Source organism: Sceloporus occidentalis, unplaced genomic scaffold (assembly GCF_023333645.1).
Source record: "Sceloporus occidentalis isolate IW3139 unplaced genomic scaffold, rSceOcc1.0.p SCAF_62, whole genome shotgun sequence".
Taxonomy (NCBI): domain Eukaryota; kingdom Metazoa; phylum Chordata; class Lepidosauria; order Squamata; family Phrynosomatidae; genus Sceloporus; species Sceloporus occidentalis.
The window spans coordinates 344,638-366,799 of record NW_028317042.1 but is presented as its reverse complement, the minus strand read 5'-3'; the positions used below and the strand labels follow the sequence as shown (position 1 = coordinate 366,799).

The following is a 22,162-nucleotide window of genomic DNA, read 5'->3' as shown; positions in this document are numbered from 1 at the left end:
CGAGATTTGCATAACTTGACCTAGCTCTGTCTATGTTGGGGTCAGACGCGATGTCAGAGATGGAGACTAGAAATCTGAATACCTTGGAGAATGAAGGTACGGGGACAGATTCCCTTTAAATGCAGCCTGACCATAGACAACATCCAGCGCCGTTACTCCTTGCTTGTGTAAGAGAGTACAAAGTAGTGTCTCAACGTTTTACGCTTAGTCCGAGATGCCACCCCCCCCCCTCCGCTGGATATTCCGGTGCTTACTGCTACATTCATAAAAGAGACGACGTCCCCCCGGTACGCGGAGAATGAAATAAACACAGAATCGCCTGTTCTGTATACTTTTCAGTGCCGACGTGTGAATCCACAATGACCAAATACAAGCTTTTTACCCAAACTGGTATTCAGAACATGAAATGAAATCTATGTGTCCGCTGTGACTGGGTCTTTTGTGTATTCCTGTTTGGTGGGGTGGGAAGTAAGCGTGGGACGGGGCTCATTAGTCTCCATTCGGCTTATATATGGGCTTCCGGCCCATTCTGTTAGAATAAGCTTTCTTACCCAGAAGAGGATAGGTAGTGAGTGAATAGAACAAAGGGGTCTGGGGTGTATACCGAACTCTTACCCGAAATCTATAAAGAGCGCAGTCTGTTGCAATTGTGTTCTTTGCCTTCTCGAGCCGTCTCACGGAGGTTAATACTTTTCCGGACGTTTTGACCTCTGCCTGCGTGTGATCTGTTGAAAAACTAAACAGGAAAGGTTTTCCCGCACTCCTTCCCTTCTAGAGGAAAGAGCAAAGATAAAGTGGGATCTTTTACCATCGTTTATGGTGATTTGCATGATTTCTATTTATTTTTTTTAGTAAAAAAGTTTCGGTAGCGTACATAACAAGGTAATGGTACACAGGGTATGTTTTAATTTACGATTAATTTTGTTTAATAATAAAATGAACGTTTTTAATCGGTGAGCAATGCATTTTGTATCATCCCTGAAACAAGTTGGGTTTGAAGCCCATCCAAGGACTGGGGTGATCGTCGGTGATTGGGATATGGTAAGGTCTTCCCCCGTGACGGTCACAAACTAACTGCCCTTTTGAAGGGCAAATGCGTCTATTCGTTAAAGGGAGAGCTTGCAGGAGAGTTGTGGTTCCAACTCTCTCACTTCACTTTGCGTTCTGAAGGTCCAACCCAAGTGAGCTCCTGGGGCAGGAAGAGCTTGGCTGGCCCTGTAAGCTGTATAGTTAAATCTGTGAGCCTTCTCCAGAGCTCAGCTCTTCTTGTTAGAGAAGCGTGAAACTACAGCTTTCTTGCAAGCTCTCCTGACAATCCACTTAGTGAATGGAGCCCAAAGATTGTGGGACTGCATTCCTATCCAGGATCATGAGAGTTGTAGTCCAGTAGCCGCCCCGGAGCTACATGTTGGTTATCCATGCTTTAGTGTAAGCGACGCCTTTAATGCGGGTGTCATTCCAAAAAAAACATTTTCTCTCTTTGTTTTCTCCTCCATTGTCTGAGGCAGAAACCAGATAAGTGATGAAATAGCTTCAGATTTCCTGTAAGCCGAGCGCGTCTTGCGTTATACTCGATGGCGTGAACTTTATCCTCCGCAGGTCGGACGCACCCTCTGTGGGCTCCCACGTCACGTGCGTTTCTTCTTAACGGAGTCCTTGGAGTTAAACGAGTTCACGGCCAGGTTCTCCTCTGTGTGAATGTTTATCCAGATCTCACGATATCGTGACGAGCGCCTGCAATAAATGCCGCGGATGAAGGGCCGGACTGATTTATGTAACGGCGAGTGACTGATATTACCATGAACTGTCATCATCAAGCGCGATGAACGCAATTTTTTTTTTTTACCCCAAAGGGGATCGGCCACAAAAGCACCCGTAGTTTGTTAGGGGGTTATTAGTTTTTCTAAGTGACGCTAGATTGTGGCAAAAGTTTTTAAGGACCGACAGGTTTACCGATGTGTGAAGAATTCCTGGGGGGGGGGGGGGACATTGCGTCCAGGAACGCGTCATCGTAGGTTGCAGGAGCCAGCAGAAAGCACATCAGATGGTTGGGTCACCGCGACCTGACGTTGACGGATCTCGTCCCAGAGCCGCAGTTTGTGTCTTCGATCATCAGATCGCGCTAGGGCCAAAAAGTTGACAGTCCAGCTTTAAATATCCAAGAAAATGATACGAAACACAACATCCCGGCCCCTAAGGGTTTGTCCAGCCTTGACGACGAAGAATCTAGCCGGAGAAGTATCGAGGAAGTCTGCAAGCGTGCAAATTATTATAAGAACCTGCTTACGGAGGTCTGCAGAGGATCGTTGCGTGTGACCAACAAACCCTCAGACTTCTGGCTGGTACTTCCAGCAGAAGTGGTAGAGGCTAATACAGGAAGGGATCGGCATATGGCACAAGGTCCGAGTCTTTACAATAAGGAAGAACGGGCGACTCGACGGGCCGAACGGGTCTGATCTGCCGACAGAGTCTGTGTTTGTATTATACGAACTGGGTATTCTCTGTAATGGAAGATCAATGACTCTTCCTTTCTGAGAACGTTAATTCGTCTTAAAGCTCTTCAGCAGCCAATCAGAACCAAGTTTGCCGTCAGCCACATTTTTATCTCCAAGTGCATCCAGATTTAACCCCTTAAGGACAATGGCTTGTCCTTAAACCCATTAAAAACAACGCGTTGTGAGCCCGTACATCTTTGTACATGAAGGGGTTAAGAGAAAATAACGGGCCAATTCTATTTGGGGCGATATGATGCATTACTAGGACCTTAGAAGAATCGGTATCGCGGTGTTAACCTGTTCTAAGCCAAGCTAGAAATTTGGCTTTTCTGTGCAGCAGAACTTCAATGTGTACTGCTAATAGAAAAATAAAAATAATAATAATAATATCCCACTTAGATACAATAAACGCAAAAAAAAAAGATGCTTAAAAGGCGTGGTTTTTTTTTTCTTGTGCGGTATATTTTATCTTATCCGGTTTAGTTGATAATGATCTGCCATTTTTTTGCCGACTCACGTGAAAGTTGCTGAAAAGAAAAGCGGGCAGGAACATCCGAAACTTGATATGGGTCACGACGCAGCCGACAAACCGGTTTTCCACGTCACGCCTGCTGACGTATAAAAAAAAAAAAAACGCTTCTCGATTTGTGCTGGTTTCTCCTGTTAGTCTTCCTTTAACCCCCCAGATCTGACCTAAAAACAAATCACAGCCTGCAGGCTACCAAGCTGTCCAACTACAACTCCCATGATGCACGGCCAGCCTTCACGTGAGCCCTGGCAAACTTCCGGTGGCATCAAATCATACCACAGATCAATAAATTTACTGATTCAGACACCACACTGAGCTGATGCTTTATGGCAATGCCTAATGAAGTCCGTTCCTCCATAGACTTTCATTAGCTGGAGTGATTAAGACTGAGGCATTCTATTTGTCCCCACAGGAGACGGGGTGCTTGTCTAGTAGATTGGGACTCTATATAATATATAATTGCGGTCCTGTTTAATCTGAGAACAATGCAGGGTCACCGCGTAAAAGGAAGAAAGCCGGGCCGCTCTTTCTCTCTTTCCTCTATTATTATTTTTCTTTTTGTTGAATTGCCATTCAAAGCAGATCTGGCACTCGAGGCCGATGTTTGCTCTGCTTATTATAGCAGGTCGCTCGCTAATGGAGCGCTTATTTGTTTTTTAATAAAGCCAAGCGCTTGGGTTTTGGTTCACAGGAGGGATTTGTGTATTACTGGCGTTATCGGTGCTTAGCGTTGCTTATAATGGGCCAGCGCTCGACACCGCGGGGTGTACAGTAACGATGCACAATTATTATTTCAGTGGCACATTTGGCAGGCCAGAGCGCCGTTTTTATGTGCGGCGAATGTAAACGCGGGCGCCGCCTTTTACTGTTCCGTTTAAAGCAATAAAACGTTTAATCTGATTTTGGAAATGTGCTGGAATTTGGACGTTCTTCGTAAAAAAAAAAACAAAAAAACGCTTGCCGCTGTTATAAATGGCGTCAAATGTCCCGTTCTGTGTGTAAGCTCTGCAGACCTAAATTAAAGGGCCACTCCAGGTGTCGTATGCACTTTAATGTATGCAATAGCTACCTGGTGCCTTTAACCCCTTAATGACAAAGCCCATACATGCACGGGCTCAAAATGCACTGTTTTCAATGGGTTTAGGGACCGCCCATTGTCCTTAAAGGGGTTACATTTTTCATGGCATCCCATGCAAATATGCATTTGCCCCTCCCCCCCATGCCCTAGCTCTTTTCCACGCAGGGGGCTCCAGCACTGTGGGTGGGGGTCTAATCGGCTTAATGCAGCTTAATGAGTTCTTTAATATGCATTATTTTTTAGTAAGGACAGTAAGCGATTGCTTTAATGGTTTAGGAGGGGGATACGTCATAGAAATTTGGGGTGCATACAGGGCCAGCTTCGTAAGGCAGACTTTAAATGTTCACTGGGGAGGGGGTTGTTGAAACCCCACCCATTTGTGTTTTTGCCCCTCCCACTGTTGAATTTGCCCCTCCCACTCCCATTGTACAGCGCTATAGAATGTGATGGCGCTATATAAAATAAGTAATAATATGGTGCCACGAAGAATACGCTATATTCTATTCTACCAGAAGGGGGAGACAAAGAGATCTGGGAAAATACTGCCAATAGTCATTTGTGCATTAACCCTTCCCATGCTGTGCAGTGTATTGCTCACCCCAAAGGCACAGAAAGGGTTTATATATATAATTTTATTTATATAGCGCAGCAATTTATGCAGCGCTTCGTACAGTCCGTAAATTCAAACATTCTGACATAATTAACCCTTTTCTACACCCCCACCCTCACCCCAGCACTTGCAGGCCTTATATCAGGAGGAGTTTAGGATACAATGGGTCTGAATTGTGCTTTTGTGATTGTTTGGCACCCAGCAATATACAAACAGCCTGCGGATAATAATACATTTATTATTTGAAGAATTACTGCACCGCGTTGAGGAGTTTTTGGTATTTTGGTAAGTTGACTGCAGGTTTTGCGACATTTGCGCTTGTTGTATACGTTATAATCGTTCTATATGGTAAACTCCTTGAGTAGAGATGGTGTCTTTTTATGATATACTAATTATGTCCTGTCTACCCTTTGTACAGCGCTGTGGAATCTGATGGCGCTATATAAACTATATAATTATGTTGTGCAGACATGTTAAGCTCAGTAGAGCCCCCTAGTGTCCTTTAGCTGTATGGCACCTCATCAAAATAAGTCAGCGATGCATTTTAAAAGGCAACGGATAGAATACTGAAGACTCTTGAAGCCCGTGGGCTCCATCTCAGTGGATTAATCCCTCACCGTCTCCCAAATCACAAATTTGTGCTGTTATTCACCTTGAGCTTTTTGGAATGGGAGATGTTGGGACTCGATTCAACGTTTAACCCTTCTAGTTAAAATCAGCTCATGCCCCTCTTTTTTTTCTCTGTAATCCTTTCGTAGATGCCAGTTATCTGCCCCATGACATGGATATCAAATACTTTCCTTCGTGAAAGGTACTAGCTCCGCAAAAAATGACATGTTGTCACTTAAAAAACCCGAAAATTATAATATATTATCTAAAATATAAATATCGGTAATTACTGAGCATATAAGCGCTAGATATGGCTTACAGGGTACTTCCAAAATCACATATAAACACGGACTGTAAGCTCTTTGGGACAGGGAATTTCTTTCATGGTGCCAGGGCCGCCCTGACATCCCCAGTCCATCGCTTTTTAATCTAGTTTTGCGTTAACCTGCCTATGGAAGGCATGCATTGGATACAGAAACGGTTATTCCCTTTGTTGGGCGTATTTCAGTATTATGTACGCGGATATAATGTATATTTTATGGCCGTCGTGTAACTCCTTTACACTTGTTTCTTATTAGGCATCGTTTTAGATCACTGGACAGGAAGCTGGGGATGATGCCGGTGGTTTATGTCCTGATTAGTAGGAGACTTAATGCGCTGTACGGATGAGGACCGTTGTAATGACGCCCATTGTACTGGAAATAATTTATCATCTTAACAGTCGGAGGATTCCCACAAGGCATCTCTCTGCCCCGGATCACTGCATAGACACTGCAGACCCTCTGCTGTTATACGAGTCTCACAGCGAGGGGGTAGAACGTGCTCCTAAAATGGGGTCAGAATCCATATGTTCGGGGTCCCAGCGTTCTGCTAAAACACTATGATTTATTTCCTGTCCTACAGACTGAATTCCATGAGAATTGAAGACCTGCCAAAGATCTGCCATCACAGCCCCCCCCCAACACCACCAAAAGCCCAATGTAGCTTCCCTGCAGGGCGACCCAACTAACCCCATCTATCCCCAAAGCTTACAACTGTATCCTCCAATATGGAGTCCATATCGATCACAGGAGGTTTTTATGCTAACCGGCTTCAGCTTCCTCCTCCTCTAGCTCCACACATCTGGACAGAAATTCCTTCCGTGAGCTGAGGTCATAGCCCTGTGTATGGCACAGAAAGGGCCCTAAACCCAACATGGGAAAGGAAGACACAGGACCTGTGTGTATCTTCTTTATTTATTGCTTGGCTTCAAGGCGATAGACATGTAAAAGTATATTTACACATGTAATGGTTTCTACATAACATAAGCTGTGTGTTAGAAACACTATTTATGTGTATAATGTTTACAGTTTATAATTGGCTTCATACATATACTAAAAATAGGGATGCACCGAAATGAAAATTCTGGGCCGAAACTGAAAAATGTAGGATTCACTTAGCCGAAACCGAAAATAACCCCCCCACACACACAAAGAATAAATAAATAAACCCCAAAACACAGACTTTTATTAAAAGTAACACATCAAAATTGGACAAAGAAATTCAATAACATTAATATTATATATGTGTGTGTGTGTGTGATTGTTTAACAGCAATCACACTCCTGTCATGCCCAGGATCTATCATGTACTGGTTGCCTGGGCATGATAGGAGTGTGATTGCTGTGATCGGCATTTTGGCGATGATGCCCTTTTTCGCCCGATGTATTTCGGCCACCGATACATTGGTGCATCCCTAAAAAATATATACCACGGGAAACGCCATGTTAACTCCCTTTTCAGAGGATCTGTATGATTATTGTTAAAGGGGCTATATGTTCACCCATGTATCACCACCAATGAAGAATGCATGTTACGGTGCTTGCATTTCTTAACCTCTTTGTAAAAAAAAAAAAAAAAAGTACCTCTAGGAGCAACTGCAGAGCTGCAGCTCACCACCTCCCTCTATGATCTAGTTTTTACACTGAAGCAGCCAATCAGTGCTGCGAATGCGCTTCCATTGCGTATGGGGTTCACAGTAGGCCCCCTGGTACCAGTACTGGCGGGCAGTTTAATGTGTGTGGGCAGACAAAAGGAGGAGGAAATTATCTATCCTATACACTAAAAGGAGAGTGTCTCCTACAGCTGTACTAAAGAAGAAAAATTCAGTTCTTCAGAACGGAAAAGGAAAAAAACTTGCCCAATAAACGGCAGCTGCCCTCTTCCTCTGTGGTCTGACGATTCTTGTCATTCATTGGCTGCTCTTGTTCAGAACATGCAAGCTTATAGGTGGATTCTAAAACTAAGTTATGCTAAAAGTTGCAAAGAGCGCAGTTCCCCTTTAAATTTCTATCCCCGGAGTGTCGTAGGAGCGTAACGCCGGTACCTGCTGGGATCTCGTCCACTTTGTGCCAGCGTTTCATGCAGCCCCCGCGTTAAGTCCGTCGGGTGAGCACCGTTGCTTCATTTGGACCACGTTGCTGGTTTTATTCCAAGGGTGATGTTCCTCCTGACCTCATTTGTATTCCGGATCCTAAGGCAGTAGAGATACCTCCTCCGTGATAACTTTAATGCATTGTAAGGTGTCCTTAGGGTATCGCCGTGTAGTAAGCATGGCCCGTCCCCACTCTGTAGAAGGCACCTCATTAAGGAGCCCGGTGGTGTCATTACGAAGTCCCTACGTGCGTCTCGGGGGCCAATGCTAATCACCTGTGTTTTCTTTCCTCTCTTTTGCAGCACCAACGTGGTGATGAATTATTCAGAGATAGAGTCTAAGGTTCGGGAGGCGACCAACGATGACCCCTGGGGACCTTCCGGGCAGCTCATGGGAGAGATAGCCAAGTAAGTAATCGCTGATTTCCCGGGAGGAGGGAGACGATGCTTTTCCAGCTGGAACTTTCTGTGCTGAGAGGCTAGCTGGAGAAAGTTGTGTTCTTCCTCCCCGTCCATCATGCAGCGGCGCGTATCCAGGATTTTAATTTGATTAAAGTGGATTTCTTTTAATAACTCTATGTAAGAACATCCTTGTAGGCTCCTCTATTTCTGTTTGATTAAATTTATACGCTTTATTTGATTTTTCCCCCCGTGGCGCCCTAAGGAAACATTTCTAAAGGTTTGAGGTTTCATCAGTAAACCTTCTCTACTTCTAGTTTTAGGAGTAAAAGTATCTCGGGATGGGTTTGGCCTGGAGCTCAGCGATTCCAAATGGGGGAAGATTTATATATATATATATATATATATATATATATATATATATATATATATATATATATATACACACACATACACATATACATACACACACACACACACACACACACACACACACACGTCGAGGGCTACAAACAGGCCAGGAATCCCATATATCCATGTCCAATTAATTTAATTAGTGTTTGTAATTAAGATGACTGTGCTCAAGCTGGGGTATCCAATCTGGATTCAAGGACTGGAGTTGCCCTCTTGCCAACAGCCATGTTTAGTGGTAACTCTTGCTTGCTCCTCCTCTTCCTGTATATCAGCCAATCGGTGACTCAATTTCTGCTCATTTATTTTCCATATTTGAATTTTTTTCTGCATTTTTCACATACTTTTGGCATTTAAATGAAACATCTTGACCAAGAATAAGCGACCAAGCAAAGCTGAACTATCATTTCCCAAATTATGGTCCCTAATGGGGTCCTTGCGATACGTCTTTATCTGATGTAATTCGGTGATGACTTGGAGAAGTCTTCGAACTTTAAGGTCCAGACCCAATTGTCGTTCTTTTACTAATGCCGCTGTTCTCCATGGAAAGAAACCTTTTTGTAGGGTTTACACCTTGATGTCTTCTAATGGGTTGCGTGACTTTGGGTCTCGTTTATGTAGCAGACACTATTTCTGCGTTGAATTCCGGCATCGTCTCCATTGGGTACCGGCTTAAGGTTGGGATATAGAAGTATTTCCATCAGCTGTTTTGAATTTTTGATGGGTGGGCTTCATGGTGTGCCCCTGCTCAATCCGATTAGCTTGCTTAAAAGACGCGCCCCCCCCCCCCCCCCCCGCAAACTTACTACAGTATATATGGCTGTTCCTTTAAGGAGGTTCCGGTTTCTCGCGGGGTCCGCGTAATTGGGGGAGCCGGGTTTACACCCTGGTATTCAAAGCTGGACACCTATCTGATATTTCATCGTCGCGTCACCGTCTCCCCGTTAATGAGCGTTAACGTTTAATAGACTCCTCCAGGCACGGAATTGCCGGTGTATGTATAACGTTCAGCGCAGAACGCACCGGCAGCAGCGGCAGGGAAGAAACTAATTGAATGAATTAAACATAAAAAGAAGCGGTTCACGATTGTTCTGTCTAATGACACGTGAAAGCCTGACACCGGAGCAAAGTGTTGTAGCGTCTTCATTTTTATGTTGCTGAAAGACAAACACTTTACCTGACCCTCCTCTCCGAGAAGTAGCGCTTTCATTTGAATTGATTAATTTTGTAATATTTGCTTCGTTCCGTTAATGCGGACCCTTCAGCAGGCGCTCAGATGACCGTTAAAGCTGCCGTTCCACTTCTTCTGCAGATCTCAACGCCTTTTATAATTAAATGCAGCATGTGACGCATCATTATTGGTACTTTTGAATGTCCAAACCCTGATCTAGTAAAATTTGCCACGTGCATTTTTTTTTTTTTTTTTTAATGGGAACATTTAATTGTCATGTGACACAAAAGCAAGCACTGATAGGTTGTTGCCCTGCAAGCTAAAAAATAACTTTTTATGGTTGTTGGTTTTTGTCTTATTCAATCTTGAATGGAAACGATAAAATGACCGATCTGGTCAGGTTTATTTGCAGCTTGATGGAATTAATTTTATTCTGCTTTGCAACTTCCCCCTTGAACTGATTATTTTAGTATCCAAATTTTACTTTTTATTTATTTTTTTTCTTTATAATGGCAATGTTTTTTTATTTTTGTGTCAAGTCATTCTTATTTGGGGGGGTCCGGCGACACTGTGAGCTTCTTACGCTACAGGACCGTCGCTTTATGACATAGTCCCGGTCCTGGTAAAGTTGGGTGATCTGGTATCGAACATACTGGGTTGGAGCCAATCTCAAATTTCATTGGTTCATTCCCAACGCTCCGAACGCAGCCCTCTTCTGCCATCTAGTGGTTGAATTGTGAATGTCGGAAGCTTGTCCAAGTAACCACTGTGTCTTCCAGGGCGACATTCATGTACGAGCAGTTCCCGGAGCTCATGAACATGCTGTGGCAGAGGATGCTGAAAGACAACAAAAAGAACTGGCGCCGGGTTTATAAGGTAAGAATGAAGACGTGTATAAAGTATCGGTGCGCGATCATGTGACCAGCGGGCAGTGTGCGTCTCCAAATCTATTGGAGAAGAGGCTTCCCTGGGTTGGCTCTTCATGAATAAAAGCAAGGTTGTCGAGGTTAAACTCCTACAAAGTGAATAACCCCCCTCGCCATGTTCACGTCTGCCCAACGCTCAGTACAGCATTGTGTGGCGTGTAAAATGGGAACGATGATGTCATTTTACATGTCCTCCTGCACCAATGGTGAGTGAGTTATGGGGCATCTATCTATTTCATTGAATGTACATCAGTCTATACGGCACGGGCAATGCCCATGAAAGCCTTTTCATTACAAAGTTCCAAAGCAATCCCATGTTAAAACCCCATGCGCTGGGGTATATAAACTTTTGGGGATTTTCTTAAAAATTAAACAATGTTTGGCAGATAGATTGTTTGGAGAGAGAGCAAAGAATTAGAATAATTAGTTTCGGGAAAATATCACGTTAAGGCATAGGATCGAGTGTCACCTTTACGTTTTTTTAACATGCAGATCAATAGCGGGATTCATTAGTTCATCCAACCTCAGCAAAAATTCCAGGGAGTCTTAACGAGTCAAAAAGGCAGCCAAACTGAGCCGAAATGCAGACAGCGGGGTGCTTTTTTTGCGTTCTTCCTTAAGTACCCTTTATGGGACGTTAGATTCTCTCTAGGCCAGAATGCACCGCGCAGGCACATTGTGGACTTTGTTTTGTGTGTAAATATTTGCTGCATATATTCCTAATTACCAGCTTGTATTTGCCTTCCGGCTTCTCGATTACCATACATTTTCTCCCCCACGTACACGCGTGTGTCTGTGCATAGAATAAACACTAGGGGGGGGGGGCTCTGTACCACGCACACATTCGGCTGGGTTCGGGGTGTTTTCATGCGCTCCGGGTCCTGCAGGGTGATCCGAGTTCTCTCTTTTCTGTCCCCGGAGACTCTGGGCCCCTAAATATTTAATGCTTTTACACGCGCTACTTATGCATCCAGCTTCTCTTCTGAGAAGTAGCTGCCGGGCTCTTCCCGGCAAACGGCTTTTATTACTAAAATCTCCTTTTTTTTTTTTTTTTTTTTTTTTTTTTTTTTTCCTCTCTCCCCTTTCCTGTAAGTAATTCTCACTTTCAGTAAACTTAATCCGGCCGAGGAACGCTGACAGTAACTGATTTTGAATAGTGGAAGTGTTTTCATTACTTTCCATCAACTCCTCTCTCTGAGCTCATACTCATGCCTTTTAGTTACGCTGCGCGATATGTTGCGTGTATCTGCCCCCCCGAGTAATGGATACAAGTTTGAAAAAGTGGACTCATCGCCATCGGGAGATGTTTCACTTTCTTCATGATGTTATAAATTGTCTGCTAGATAAAACAAACTAAACATCTTATCGCACCCGGATAGCAATAGAATGCCTGGGTTTGATTCTCTAGGCAGGACTTTATGTTTATGGTCAATGTGGACGTTATTTAAAAGGTAAGTGTAACGATCTTATGTGACGTCGCTTGTCATGGTGATCGCTCCGCAGTTTGTATTATCGTTCGGTGTCGCAGTTTGGCTGCTTCTCGGAGTCTAAAGGTTCTGCTGCCGAGGCAAGCGGTCCTGTCCTGCCGACAGCTTGTTGGCACAGCCCCAAAACCCCGACTGGTGAGCGGTCACTGGGTACAAACACCTTACTTCTTCCCCTTCCACGTGGAAGTCCTGGTGTGCGTCTGCATGAACCCAGGCTGGTGTCCTGCGTGGCCGGTTCGTCTTGTACCCCGCCACCGGCAGCGTAAGAGTCGTCGTGCCGGTTTGGCTCCTTTCTAAACCCGTCTTTCTTTCCGTTACAACAGTCTCTGCTGCTGCTGGCGTATCTCATACGGAATGGATCGGAACGAATCGTCACCAGCGCCAGGGAGCACATTTATGACTTACGATCCCTGGAAAATTACCACTTTGTAGGTGAGTGTTAGAGAGAGAATTAAAGGGGGGGGGAATTAAAGCCGTTGACGGACTTGTCACTCACCCGAACGTCTTCACAGGCTGCAGAGGCCTAATTGGGCCCTCGCCGCTGCAGGCTGTGTGCAGAACGGATTCCAAGACACGGGGCCCTAGAGTATTAATTAGCGAGCAGCAGATCTTTTTTTGCCGAGAGGAGATACCTTTATAACAACACAAGCAGAACAACACGAGCGGCTCGTGGTTTTGTATTAAAATATGCGCCGGAGGCTGCTCCCCTGTGGCGGCAGAAAGGAAAGGGAGCTCCTTAATTATACGCCAGGAAAAAAAAAAAAAAAAGGTCGGCCCTCCACCATGCGCGCGCTGCCGTCGTTTGAAGCCGGGTTTATTCTGCCTCGCTCTCCCTCTAGCATGCGCCAAGTGATATTTACGGTGCAAAGGAAAGCCGGGGCGTGTTGTGAATGCATTAAGACTAGAAAAAAAAAATGAGTCCGCAGCCGCCTCTCATATTATCTCGCTCTTTATAAAAAGTAGCAGGTTATCGGCAATTAGCGGACGCCGAAGCCGCGCTTGTGTTGTCTGCCTAGTAAAATGTGTTAATTTGCTTGAAATCGCCTCTTTCAGGGCAGTTTACCGCATCCTCTAATAGGGACAGAAAAAGATTTGTATTTAGGAGTTGGTAACATTTTTGTTTTCCCCTCCCATGCAGAACATTTAACGCGATGAGTGCCAGGAGTTTGGGCAATAATTGGGCTATTTTTCTTTTCTAAAAAACCGCCTATAAATTTTATTTCTCTGGGGATTCAATGTAATTGATCATTGGATGTTTGCTTTCTTTATGTCTTTCTTTTCCTGATCCCCATCGTTGCAAAGACTGTGAGAACGAAAGCAGTAACATAATATTTAGTGTAGGATGTCGTATAGTCCAGATTGCATTCAGGATTCTCTGTGGCATCTGTCAAGGCTGAGCTATAGCTAAAGAACTAAGCTAAACTGCAAATATATGTTTGAGAAGAAGATGAAAAGTTGCTAGGCAACTGAAAAGTTAATATAAATCAGAAAAGGGGTGTGTTCCTCGAGCTTGTTAATACCGCCCCTGAGGAGCAAATAAAATTTCCTCTTTTTTTCTTCTATACAGATGAGAACGGAAAAGACCAGGGCATCAACATTCGGCAGAAGGTGAAAGAGATGGTGGAGTTCATCCAAGATGATGACCGTTTGCGGGAGGAAAGAAAAAAAGCGAAGAAGAACAAAGACAAATACGTTGGGGTTTCATCGGACAGCGCTGGGGGGTTCAGATACAGTGAGTTCTGTGTTTGTGCTGCACATGGCAGGGGGGCATCAGGACTCGCTGTGGTTATAGCCTAGCCTTGTGGACATACTGCAACGAAACGCGCTATATACTAAAGTCTGAGTTCAGCTGAGGTTTAGCCCAAACACAACCTCGTGTAACTTGAGTCCAGTTTAAAGTTGGCTCTTCTGTCGTGCTGAAGCTGTCAAAGTTTGTCTTTTTAGGAGTTTAGTTGGGTTTTGAAGACCTTGTTCCACTTGTAACGCGCTTGCGAACAGATGAGTTGGTGGGCTTTTTGTTGCAATCTGATGTTGAGGCTCAAGTTAACTTGCAACCTGATTGTGTTGTTTGTTGAGATTAGTGAGTTTGCAATGCGCTATATTTTCATGAAGGCATAAGCTCGACGCTACACCCTAGAGAGTTGCTGGATTTTGGGACTTGATATGCGCAGGGCTAGCCTGACAGTAAGACGAAGTTAGAGACCCAATAACGTCTTCTACGGCAGGTGGAAAAATTGGGTGACCCGAGGAGCTGAAGGGTTCTCTACCTTCAGTGTCTGTCACGGGCCCATGGAGGCCAACTGGCATGGGCCGCAGGCTGTCCCTTTGAGTCTCAGAAGCTCTTTTGACCATTCCTGATCGCAGGTGTCTCCTTGCAGTATGACCCATAGCTTCTGCTATCCTCGCCCTGCTGCTTCTGACCAGTCCTCGCTGCATGTGCAGCATGGACACAGGTCATTGCATCTGTACTTCATCGTGCTGCTTCCTTCTTCTCTCACAGCTCTCCAGCTGTTGAACTACAACCCCCATGATCTTTGGCTTGGAGAGCATGATGGTGGTTTTAGTTCATCGGCAGCTGGAGATCTGCTAGTACCTTGTAGATGTCAGAGTTCCTTGCCACACTAATTGGTTAATTCAAGAAAAAAGGCCCTGACAATTAAAAACTTCACGTTCTTCTGTTCTCCTTTGTATTCCTTCCTTGTGCTCTTACCTCTACGCTGTCAGGTGGGTACCGAATGCTGTTGTCCGCATTGTGTTTGTATCTTCTGCCGTGTATCGTCTGCTCCGCCAGCACCGAAGAGCTAGACTTTAATGTAAACTTGCGGGAGGGGATGCTGGGGCTCTAACCTCTCGGCTGTCAACACGCTGCAGGTGAACGGTACGACACGGAGCCCCGATCGAAATGGGATGACGAGTGGGACAAAAATAAGCAGGGATTTCCATTCAGCGACAAATTAGGGGAGCTGAGCGACAAAATTGGGAGCACCATAGATGATACGATCAACAAGTTCAGGAGGAAAGACAGAGAGGACTCTCCTGAGAGAGGAAGGTGAGTGACTGGCGAACCAGGGATCCTTAAACGGGAATAGCTTTTAGCATCACTTAATTGTTTGTGCTTTTTTTTTTTTTCGATCTGTGCGATTGTTTGACAGATATTTAGTTTGTGGAAGTTGTGATCGGTGGCAGTCTGTGGCAGAACCAGCATTATTACAAATTCACTATGGTTACTCCTGTGGATACACGTGCAGATTAGGGTTTATTCCTCAAAACAAGATCTAGAAAGCATGATCTTGCGGAATTAGAATCTATTGCAAGGAGAACCTGGTAGGAGATGTCCACCTTCTCCACCTCCATCGTCTTGTTGGTCGTTCTCCTAACTCTCTTTCCCCATAGTGACAGCGAAGAAGACAAGAAGGCAAACCGAGCAAAACAATCGGGGGAGTTCAAAGACGAGGAGATGGTGACCACCAAACACATCCACATCACTCAGGCCACAGAGACCACGACCACGCGCCTCAAACGGACGGGAAACCAGCCCAAAACCATCGATCTGGGAGCAGCGGCCCACTACACCGGAGACCAGGCCAGTCCTCAGCTCACCGCTTCCAGTCAGACATCCAAGGTGGGAATTCGGTCTGCTCCATGATGTGTAGATACCGGCAGGGCCCTTTATTAGCTTACTCCATCTAAGAATCAAAGTGCTGCTTGGTTGGGGGAAAATGTTGAGAAACAACGAATCTCGAGCAGGAATGTTCCACTAATAACGGTCTGCCGATGTTAGCTAACGTTGGTCATTTGCCTTTCTTTTTCTGTCCCTTCTAGGCGCCCACGGGTGAACCCAGTAAGAGATCTTCTAGTGACCTGGTGGACCTATTATTTGGCTCTGAACAGAAAACAGGTATCACTGAAAGACTGGGAAATTTAATATCTGAGATCTTATAGGAGGCTAGTTGGCTGGCGGTTATTTACACTACTGTTCAAAAGCTTGGGGTCACTTAGAAATGTCCTTTTTGTTGTTGAAAGAAAAGCACATTTTTTTGGCACATCTTGTTGGCTAATGCTTTAGACCAAACAGGTTTTGAGATTTGCTGTTAAAAAAGTATAACTATTACCCTGTGTAACGATGTGGCCCAAAAGCCTGGGTTTATTGTTTAACCCCTTGATGACAATTGCTGGTCCGGGCACGTCACGGAAAAACAAGTCGTTTACGACAAATGACGTGCCAGGACCGTCATTTGTTAAAACGGGTGAAAAAAATAGATCCCTGATCGATTTTTTTTTTTTTTTTTTCACCCAAACGGCGTTGCTGTAATGCCTCGACCTCGAGGCATTCAGCAACGCCACGATCGGCACCAGGGGCCATGTCTGGCCCCTCCACGGGGCGTCAACATCCGCCATACATTGTATGGCAGCGGACGCCCGTTTTAAAAGCGTTTAGGAGGCGATCAACGATCACCTCCTAAACTTAAATGGTGTCGCTGGAGTGGCTCGATCAGGAGGCATCCAGCGACACCAAACACTTACCTCTGGATGGACTGTGACGGCTCCGGAGAGCGGGAAAAAAAATAATAAAGATGAAAAAGTTCGCTAGATGGTCTACAGACCCTCTAGAGAACTCTGGCTCCACTTGCAGGTTGAATGCAGGTACTGCATTCAACCATGCAAGTCCATGGAGGCCAGCTTTCTAATCACAGTGTGATTAGTAAAAATAAATTAAAAAATAAAATTAATAATAAGAAAAAAATAGTAAAAAAAACAGTAAAATGTAAAAATAATTTCCCACTGATGTCACTATCAGGGGAACCTTCAAGTTGAAAAGGCAAAAAAAATAAAATATATATGTAAAAAATATATTTTTGTGAGCGAGTTCTAAAATTAGCATATTAGCTTAAAACAATTCTCGCATGGAAAGAGTTAAAATACTGGCATATTAAATGCCCATGGGGTGTCTACTTTAAAAAAAATGTATCATTTGATGGGGTAAATTGAATGGGAAGGATGGCCACACATATAATTTCCAATTAGAAAAATGCACACGTACCAAATGTGGCCTTTTAGTTCCCCCCAAAAATGACAAACCCATGCATGTGGGATATCACTGTACTCAGGAGATGTTGCTGAACACATATTGGGGTGTCGTGTGACAGCGGCATAAACCAGGAGCTGTAAATTCATACATAAAGTAGGTGTGTGGGGGAAAAATACACACAAAAGAATACTACTGCAAACTTCTGGTGGTAAAATGTGTGCATGCAAAGAGTTAAAATACCAGCATTTAAAATACCCTGGGGTGTCTAGTTTTCAAAAATATATGGTTTTGTTGGGCACACTGAAATGGCCCGGCTCAAAGATGTACCAAATAGGGCATGGGCAGTGGATCCCCATATGCCAAAGTTCAACATTGAAAAATGCGCATGTCCCAAATGTGGCCCTTTTGCCCCCAAACAGCCAGGCAAAATCATTCATGTGGGGTATCGCTGTACTCAGGAGATGTTGCTGAACACATATTGGGGTGTTTTATGATAGTGACATATACCAGAACCTGTTTATTCATACATAAAGTAAAATGTGTGTGAAAAAACAAATGCAAAAAAATTACTACCATAAATTTTGACAAAGGCTGATGGTAGAATTAGTGCTTGGAAAGGGTTAAAATGCCAGCATTTGGAATACCCTGGGCTGTCTAGTTTTCAAAAATATATGACTTGATGGGGTAAATTGCATGGGCCGGCTTCAAATATACGCGAAATGGCACATGGGGGGGAAGAATTACCAGATTTGGAAAAAATGGCTTTGAAATAGCAAAACGCTACCTGTACTTATTGCCCCATAACGTGTAGAAAAAAGCAAAAAAAACATAAAGAAAGCCCTTCTTGTCCTGAAAAAAACAATATCTAATGTGTGTGGGTTCAGTAAACGGGGAAGAAGAAAATTACAGCTAAACACGAGCAGCGCAGAAATGTTAAAACGGCCATTGTCACGAAGGGTACAAAAAGTAAAATCAGCCTTTGTCACGACGGGGTTAAAGAATGTTGCCCTAGTGTACGTTTGTGGCATCTCATCAACCAAATTGGATACGTAGTTTAATTTTGAGCCTGTCTGGTAACGAGGTGTCTGAGGCTTTACTGATCCTCTCGATACGTTCGCCGTACCGTATGAGTATTTTATATCGGAGGCTGGTAGTAGCTGCCTCCGCATCCCCGCCGAAGCAGGGACCGCTCTGCCGCGTCCGGTTGACGGGAGCAGATGGCCCGGGCTTCTCGTTGAGTGGCTGCAGCCTGGGCATTGTGCCAGGTGACGGAAAAGGCTCTTTTGGGGACGTTTAAGTGCCAGGCAGATGTTACGATGCCACCTGTCCTGCCAGATGCAATAAGAGGACAGTCGCAGGGCAGACATCACCGCCAGACGGAGACCCCAAATCACCCCCCCTTCATCAGGGGTGGGGAATTATGTTTTTCCGTTTTCCTTTTAGTATCTTGCCTTAAAGGGGATAATTAAGCTTATTAACAAACCTATCCACTAACATTTTAAAGCCTGTGTGCGTTACACGTCACGTTGATATGTTTTGGCGCTTGTCGTGTATATCCGGGGCGTGTTTCGTGGGGGGGTTTTTTGTCTTTTTCTTTTACCTTCAAAGTCAACTTCAAAAAAACAGTATTGTGAGATTTTTTATTTTTTTTAGGTTTATTCTTTATTATTTTTGGGGGGTTGATAACTAGGGTATTTGTCTCGATGTAGCCGTCGATCGTTTTGCTATAATATTTCTTTATTTTTTTGTCTATAGGTTCCACATCTGATCCGTTTGGGGAGTTTGCAGACTTTAGCTCCCCTGCTGCTGTATCGTCCACACAAGGTACAAACTCTGGGATTGACGGCACGATCCTTGGCTCCATAGGGGTTTTGTATTACGACCCAGAAATCCCATAGATTCTTCTACATTAAGTAATTTATTTAATAGCATCACCCTAAAAGACCTGGTAGATAAGTGGAACAGCCTTCCAGCGGGATTGGTAAGAGGGTAATACAGCGAGGGGGTTTAAACATGCATGGGGTAGACATACGGCTCCTGAATCTAAGACGAGACCAACGACTGATTAAGGTTTGAATCTTTACAGCAAGAGTACCGGGCAGACTAGACGGGCCAAACGGTTCTGTCATTAGATTCTGTGCTGGCTCATTTAATGTCTTTTTGGTCACTGTTAGTCTTTGTTTTTTGCAGCAAGCAGTAATGGAGACTTTGGCGACTGGGGGGCGTTCAGTAAGCCACAATCGATCGACGCCGCTCCGTCAACAGATCTGTTTGGCGTCCCCTCCCAGCCCAGCACAGACCTGTTTGCCGCTTCTCAGCCGCCAGCCCCTTCCGCTGCCCCCGCCACGGACCTGTTTGACCTCATGGGCTCCTCCCACGCAACCATGAGCACCTCCCAAAGCATGAACCTATCCATGATGAGCTCCAGCAACGTGGGCGTGACCCTGCCTATGTCACGATCTCAGGTAGGTGGCGTATGCCATCGCACGGGACCGTAGCCCCCATCCGTGCCAGTACTGGGGAGCCGGACACCCGTTATATTGTGTTACGAGAGCCTCTTGCCGCTGGGGGGGGATTTTAAATATTAAATATTCTAGTTTTGTAATAAATAAATTACAGAACAGAATTTTATTACTCGTATCAGATTAAAAATATATTGTTGCTGTTATCTTTTCTACAACAGTTCCTAGTTTTTGCAGAATATAATGTTTTCAGGCAGCTACGGATTAGCCATTTATTTGTATGAGTTCTCGCTCTGTTAGGTGACCCCCAATATACTAGACAAGCAACCGGACTCCAGACACTCACTAATGATGGTCTATGGAGGAACGGACTTCATCAGCTCTCAGATGGTGGGAATTTAAAGTCATCGTACAATAGATTGTCGAGCCCACCGGAGTGCCGAGCTCCCTCTGTTTTAAATTAAGATCTCTTGTTTTTTGGGTTTTTTTACGTTTTATAAATTTATATACTTGTCTGAATAGCCTCTACAGACGATGAACATGGGTCTTCAGAAGCAGAACACCCTCGCCTCGCAAGGAGCAGACCTCAAAGTAACGGGCAAAACCCTTCCCTCCACTTGGTCTGACCCCAGCGTCAACATCTCGTTGGACAGTCTGATTCCCGGCATGCAGCCCTGCAAACCCATCCAGCCTTCGCTCAACGCCATGATGCAGCAGCAGAGTGAGTGCCGCTTTCCCTTTGTGTGTCGACGTACGTGCATGCGTATCGCGTATCATTGGTACCATGTTGTATGTGTACCGCTAAGGGAACATGTAGATACAAAACTCAATGTAAAACAGAGTATAGGCAACTGTGGTCCTAATAGAATGCCTTTTGATCTTACCCTACAGACGTGCAGCAGCCTATTGGCATGGTGTCACAGAGCTTTGCCAGTCTGAACATCAGCGCCACCCCTGGTATGATGCCTGTCCGACCTCAAGCAAGCCCGATGATCCCTAGTTCTGTGCCCGGAGGCATGGGGATTCCCAACATGATGACTGGCACCTTGGGCATGTCCCCCGTTGGCGTTCCTCCAATGATGAACCAAGGCATGATGGGAATGGGTATGCCGGCCACCATAGGAATGCCCATGGGTTTGGCACCAGGATCCATGCAACCCAAACAACAAGATGCCTTTGCAAACTTTGCAAACTTCAGCAAATAAAAAAAAAAAAAGCTTTATCCACCCCACCCCGCTTAGCCGGAGGTAACCGAAGGATTTTTAGTGGCACACAGACGAGAGGATTGATTGGAAGCCTGGAAAGCAGGGTCTCTGATCCTCCATTTAAAACGACAGTCTTTTATAAACTAATGACACGGACTTCCAGACGAGCAGTTTGTAGAATTGGGGGGGGGGGGGGGGGGGAGTCTGGGCTCAGGTACACATCTAGCCTGCTCGGCCCCTGAGCACCATTGCCTTTCCGTATCCAGCAGGTTTAAGCAGACATCCTCTGTCTGCCATCAGGGTATGTGACGGGGCTTTTGTACGCCTGCTTTCTGGGATTACTGCTTGTGATTAAAGAGCGAAGACAGAAATTCCCTGCAAAACATTCAACTTTGAAGCATTCCCACCTTCTTGGTGTCCATGCGCACCTCCCTACTGGGGAGCTTCCAGTTTTGGTAACATATATTTACGTAATTCCCCAAAGTGGCTTAAGCGTTCCTGTTTCTGCTGCTTCTAGTGCGCCCTGTAGTTTTAATACCTCACATACTGTCATGGCAGGTTCCTTGTGCATCGTTGGTGAATTCTGGTGAGGTCATCAGCGACCCCAGTTGGCCATCCTGTACCTTCACTTGTCATTGATGTCTCCTACTGGCATCATGTGACTACAGCTGGTGGGCTTACAGGATGTCAATGGGTGGGCCAAGTTGCTCGTATCAACAGGGCTGCCAGTCCAATCAACTGCTGGTCATACCAGTTACCAAAAAAAAATGGCTGCCTTCCCTGCTGGCAGAGAGGTCTGTGTCACATTATCCTCTAGGCTCCCCCTGCAGCGTTTACCCTTGTCTGCAAAGAACGACTGATTTTAGATTTTATACAAATTTCCTATTCATCTTTTTTTTTTTTCCCCCACTCCCATTCTTACTTTCCCCATGTATGTAAGGCAGCGTCCGGCGTGAGAAATCATTATAAATACAGATTATTATTATTATTGGAGATGAGCATTAGGTGTCCGTCAAATTCTTGGCTTTACAAAAACAAAGAAAATGTAAAAGAATAAAGATTTTTTTTTGGCAACTAATGACAACTTTCCTCTAATCTTTTCTTTCATCTTTGAGGACGATGACACAAACCAAGGTCTTTTATTTAACGGGCCACGCAAGTGCTTTCCACTTGTAGAGGGTCGAATTAACACTCATTTTATAATTTTTTTTGGTTTTATTTCTTTGCCCTTGTGTGTATATATATTTTTGTTGATCACTTACCTGTCTCCATTGCAGTCCAGATGTTCTCCGCCATTAAACCTTCTGACCCAGCCTGGCTCCTGCCTCTCTCATTCCTTT

General features: G+C 44.8%; 1 protein-coding gene across 1 annotated transcript; it reads left to right on the top strand.

Annotated features, from left to right (window-relative positions):
* The first annotated feature begins 8,042 nt into the window (after positions 1-8,042).
* Positions 8,043-20,822, top strand: LOC149287249 (clathrin interactor 1-like). The gene is made up of 11 exons (XM_089493078.1): positions 8,043-8,140; positions 10,493-10,589; positions 12,450-12,558; positions 13,694-13,858; positions 14,998-15,175; positions 15,520-15,748; positions 15,949-16,024; positions 18,911-18,963; positions 19,330-19,620; positions 20,140-20,338; positions 20,509-20,822. Exons 1-11 carry the CDS (start codon positions 8,049-8,051, stop codon positions 20,820-20,822), a joined length of 1,803 nt encoding a protein of 600 aa, XP_089349204.1. The 5' UTR covers positions 8,043-8,048.
* The last annotated feature ends 1,340 nt before the right edge of the window (positions 20,823-22,162 follow it).

Excerpts from the sequence above, each read along its gene's own strand:
- LOC149287249 (XM_089493078.1), top strand. The coding sequence starts at position 8,049 with ATGAATTATTCAGAGATAGAGTCTAAGGTTCGGGAGGCGACCAACGAT. Across the intron at positions 12,559-13,693 it reads GGAAAATTACCACTTTGTAG|ATGAGAACGGAAAAGACCAG; the intron begins GTGAGTGTTAGA and ends TCTTCTATACAG. Across the intron at positions 20,339-20,508 it reads CGCCATGATGCAGCAGCAGA|ACGTGCAGCAGCCTATTGGC; the intron begins GTGAGTGCCGCT and ends CTTACCCTACAG.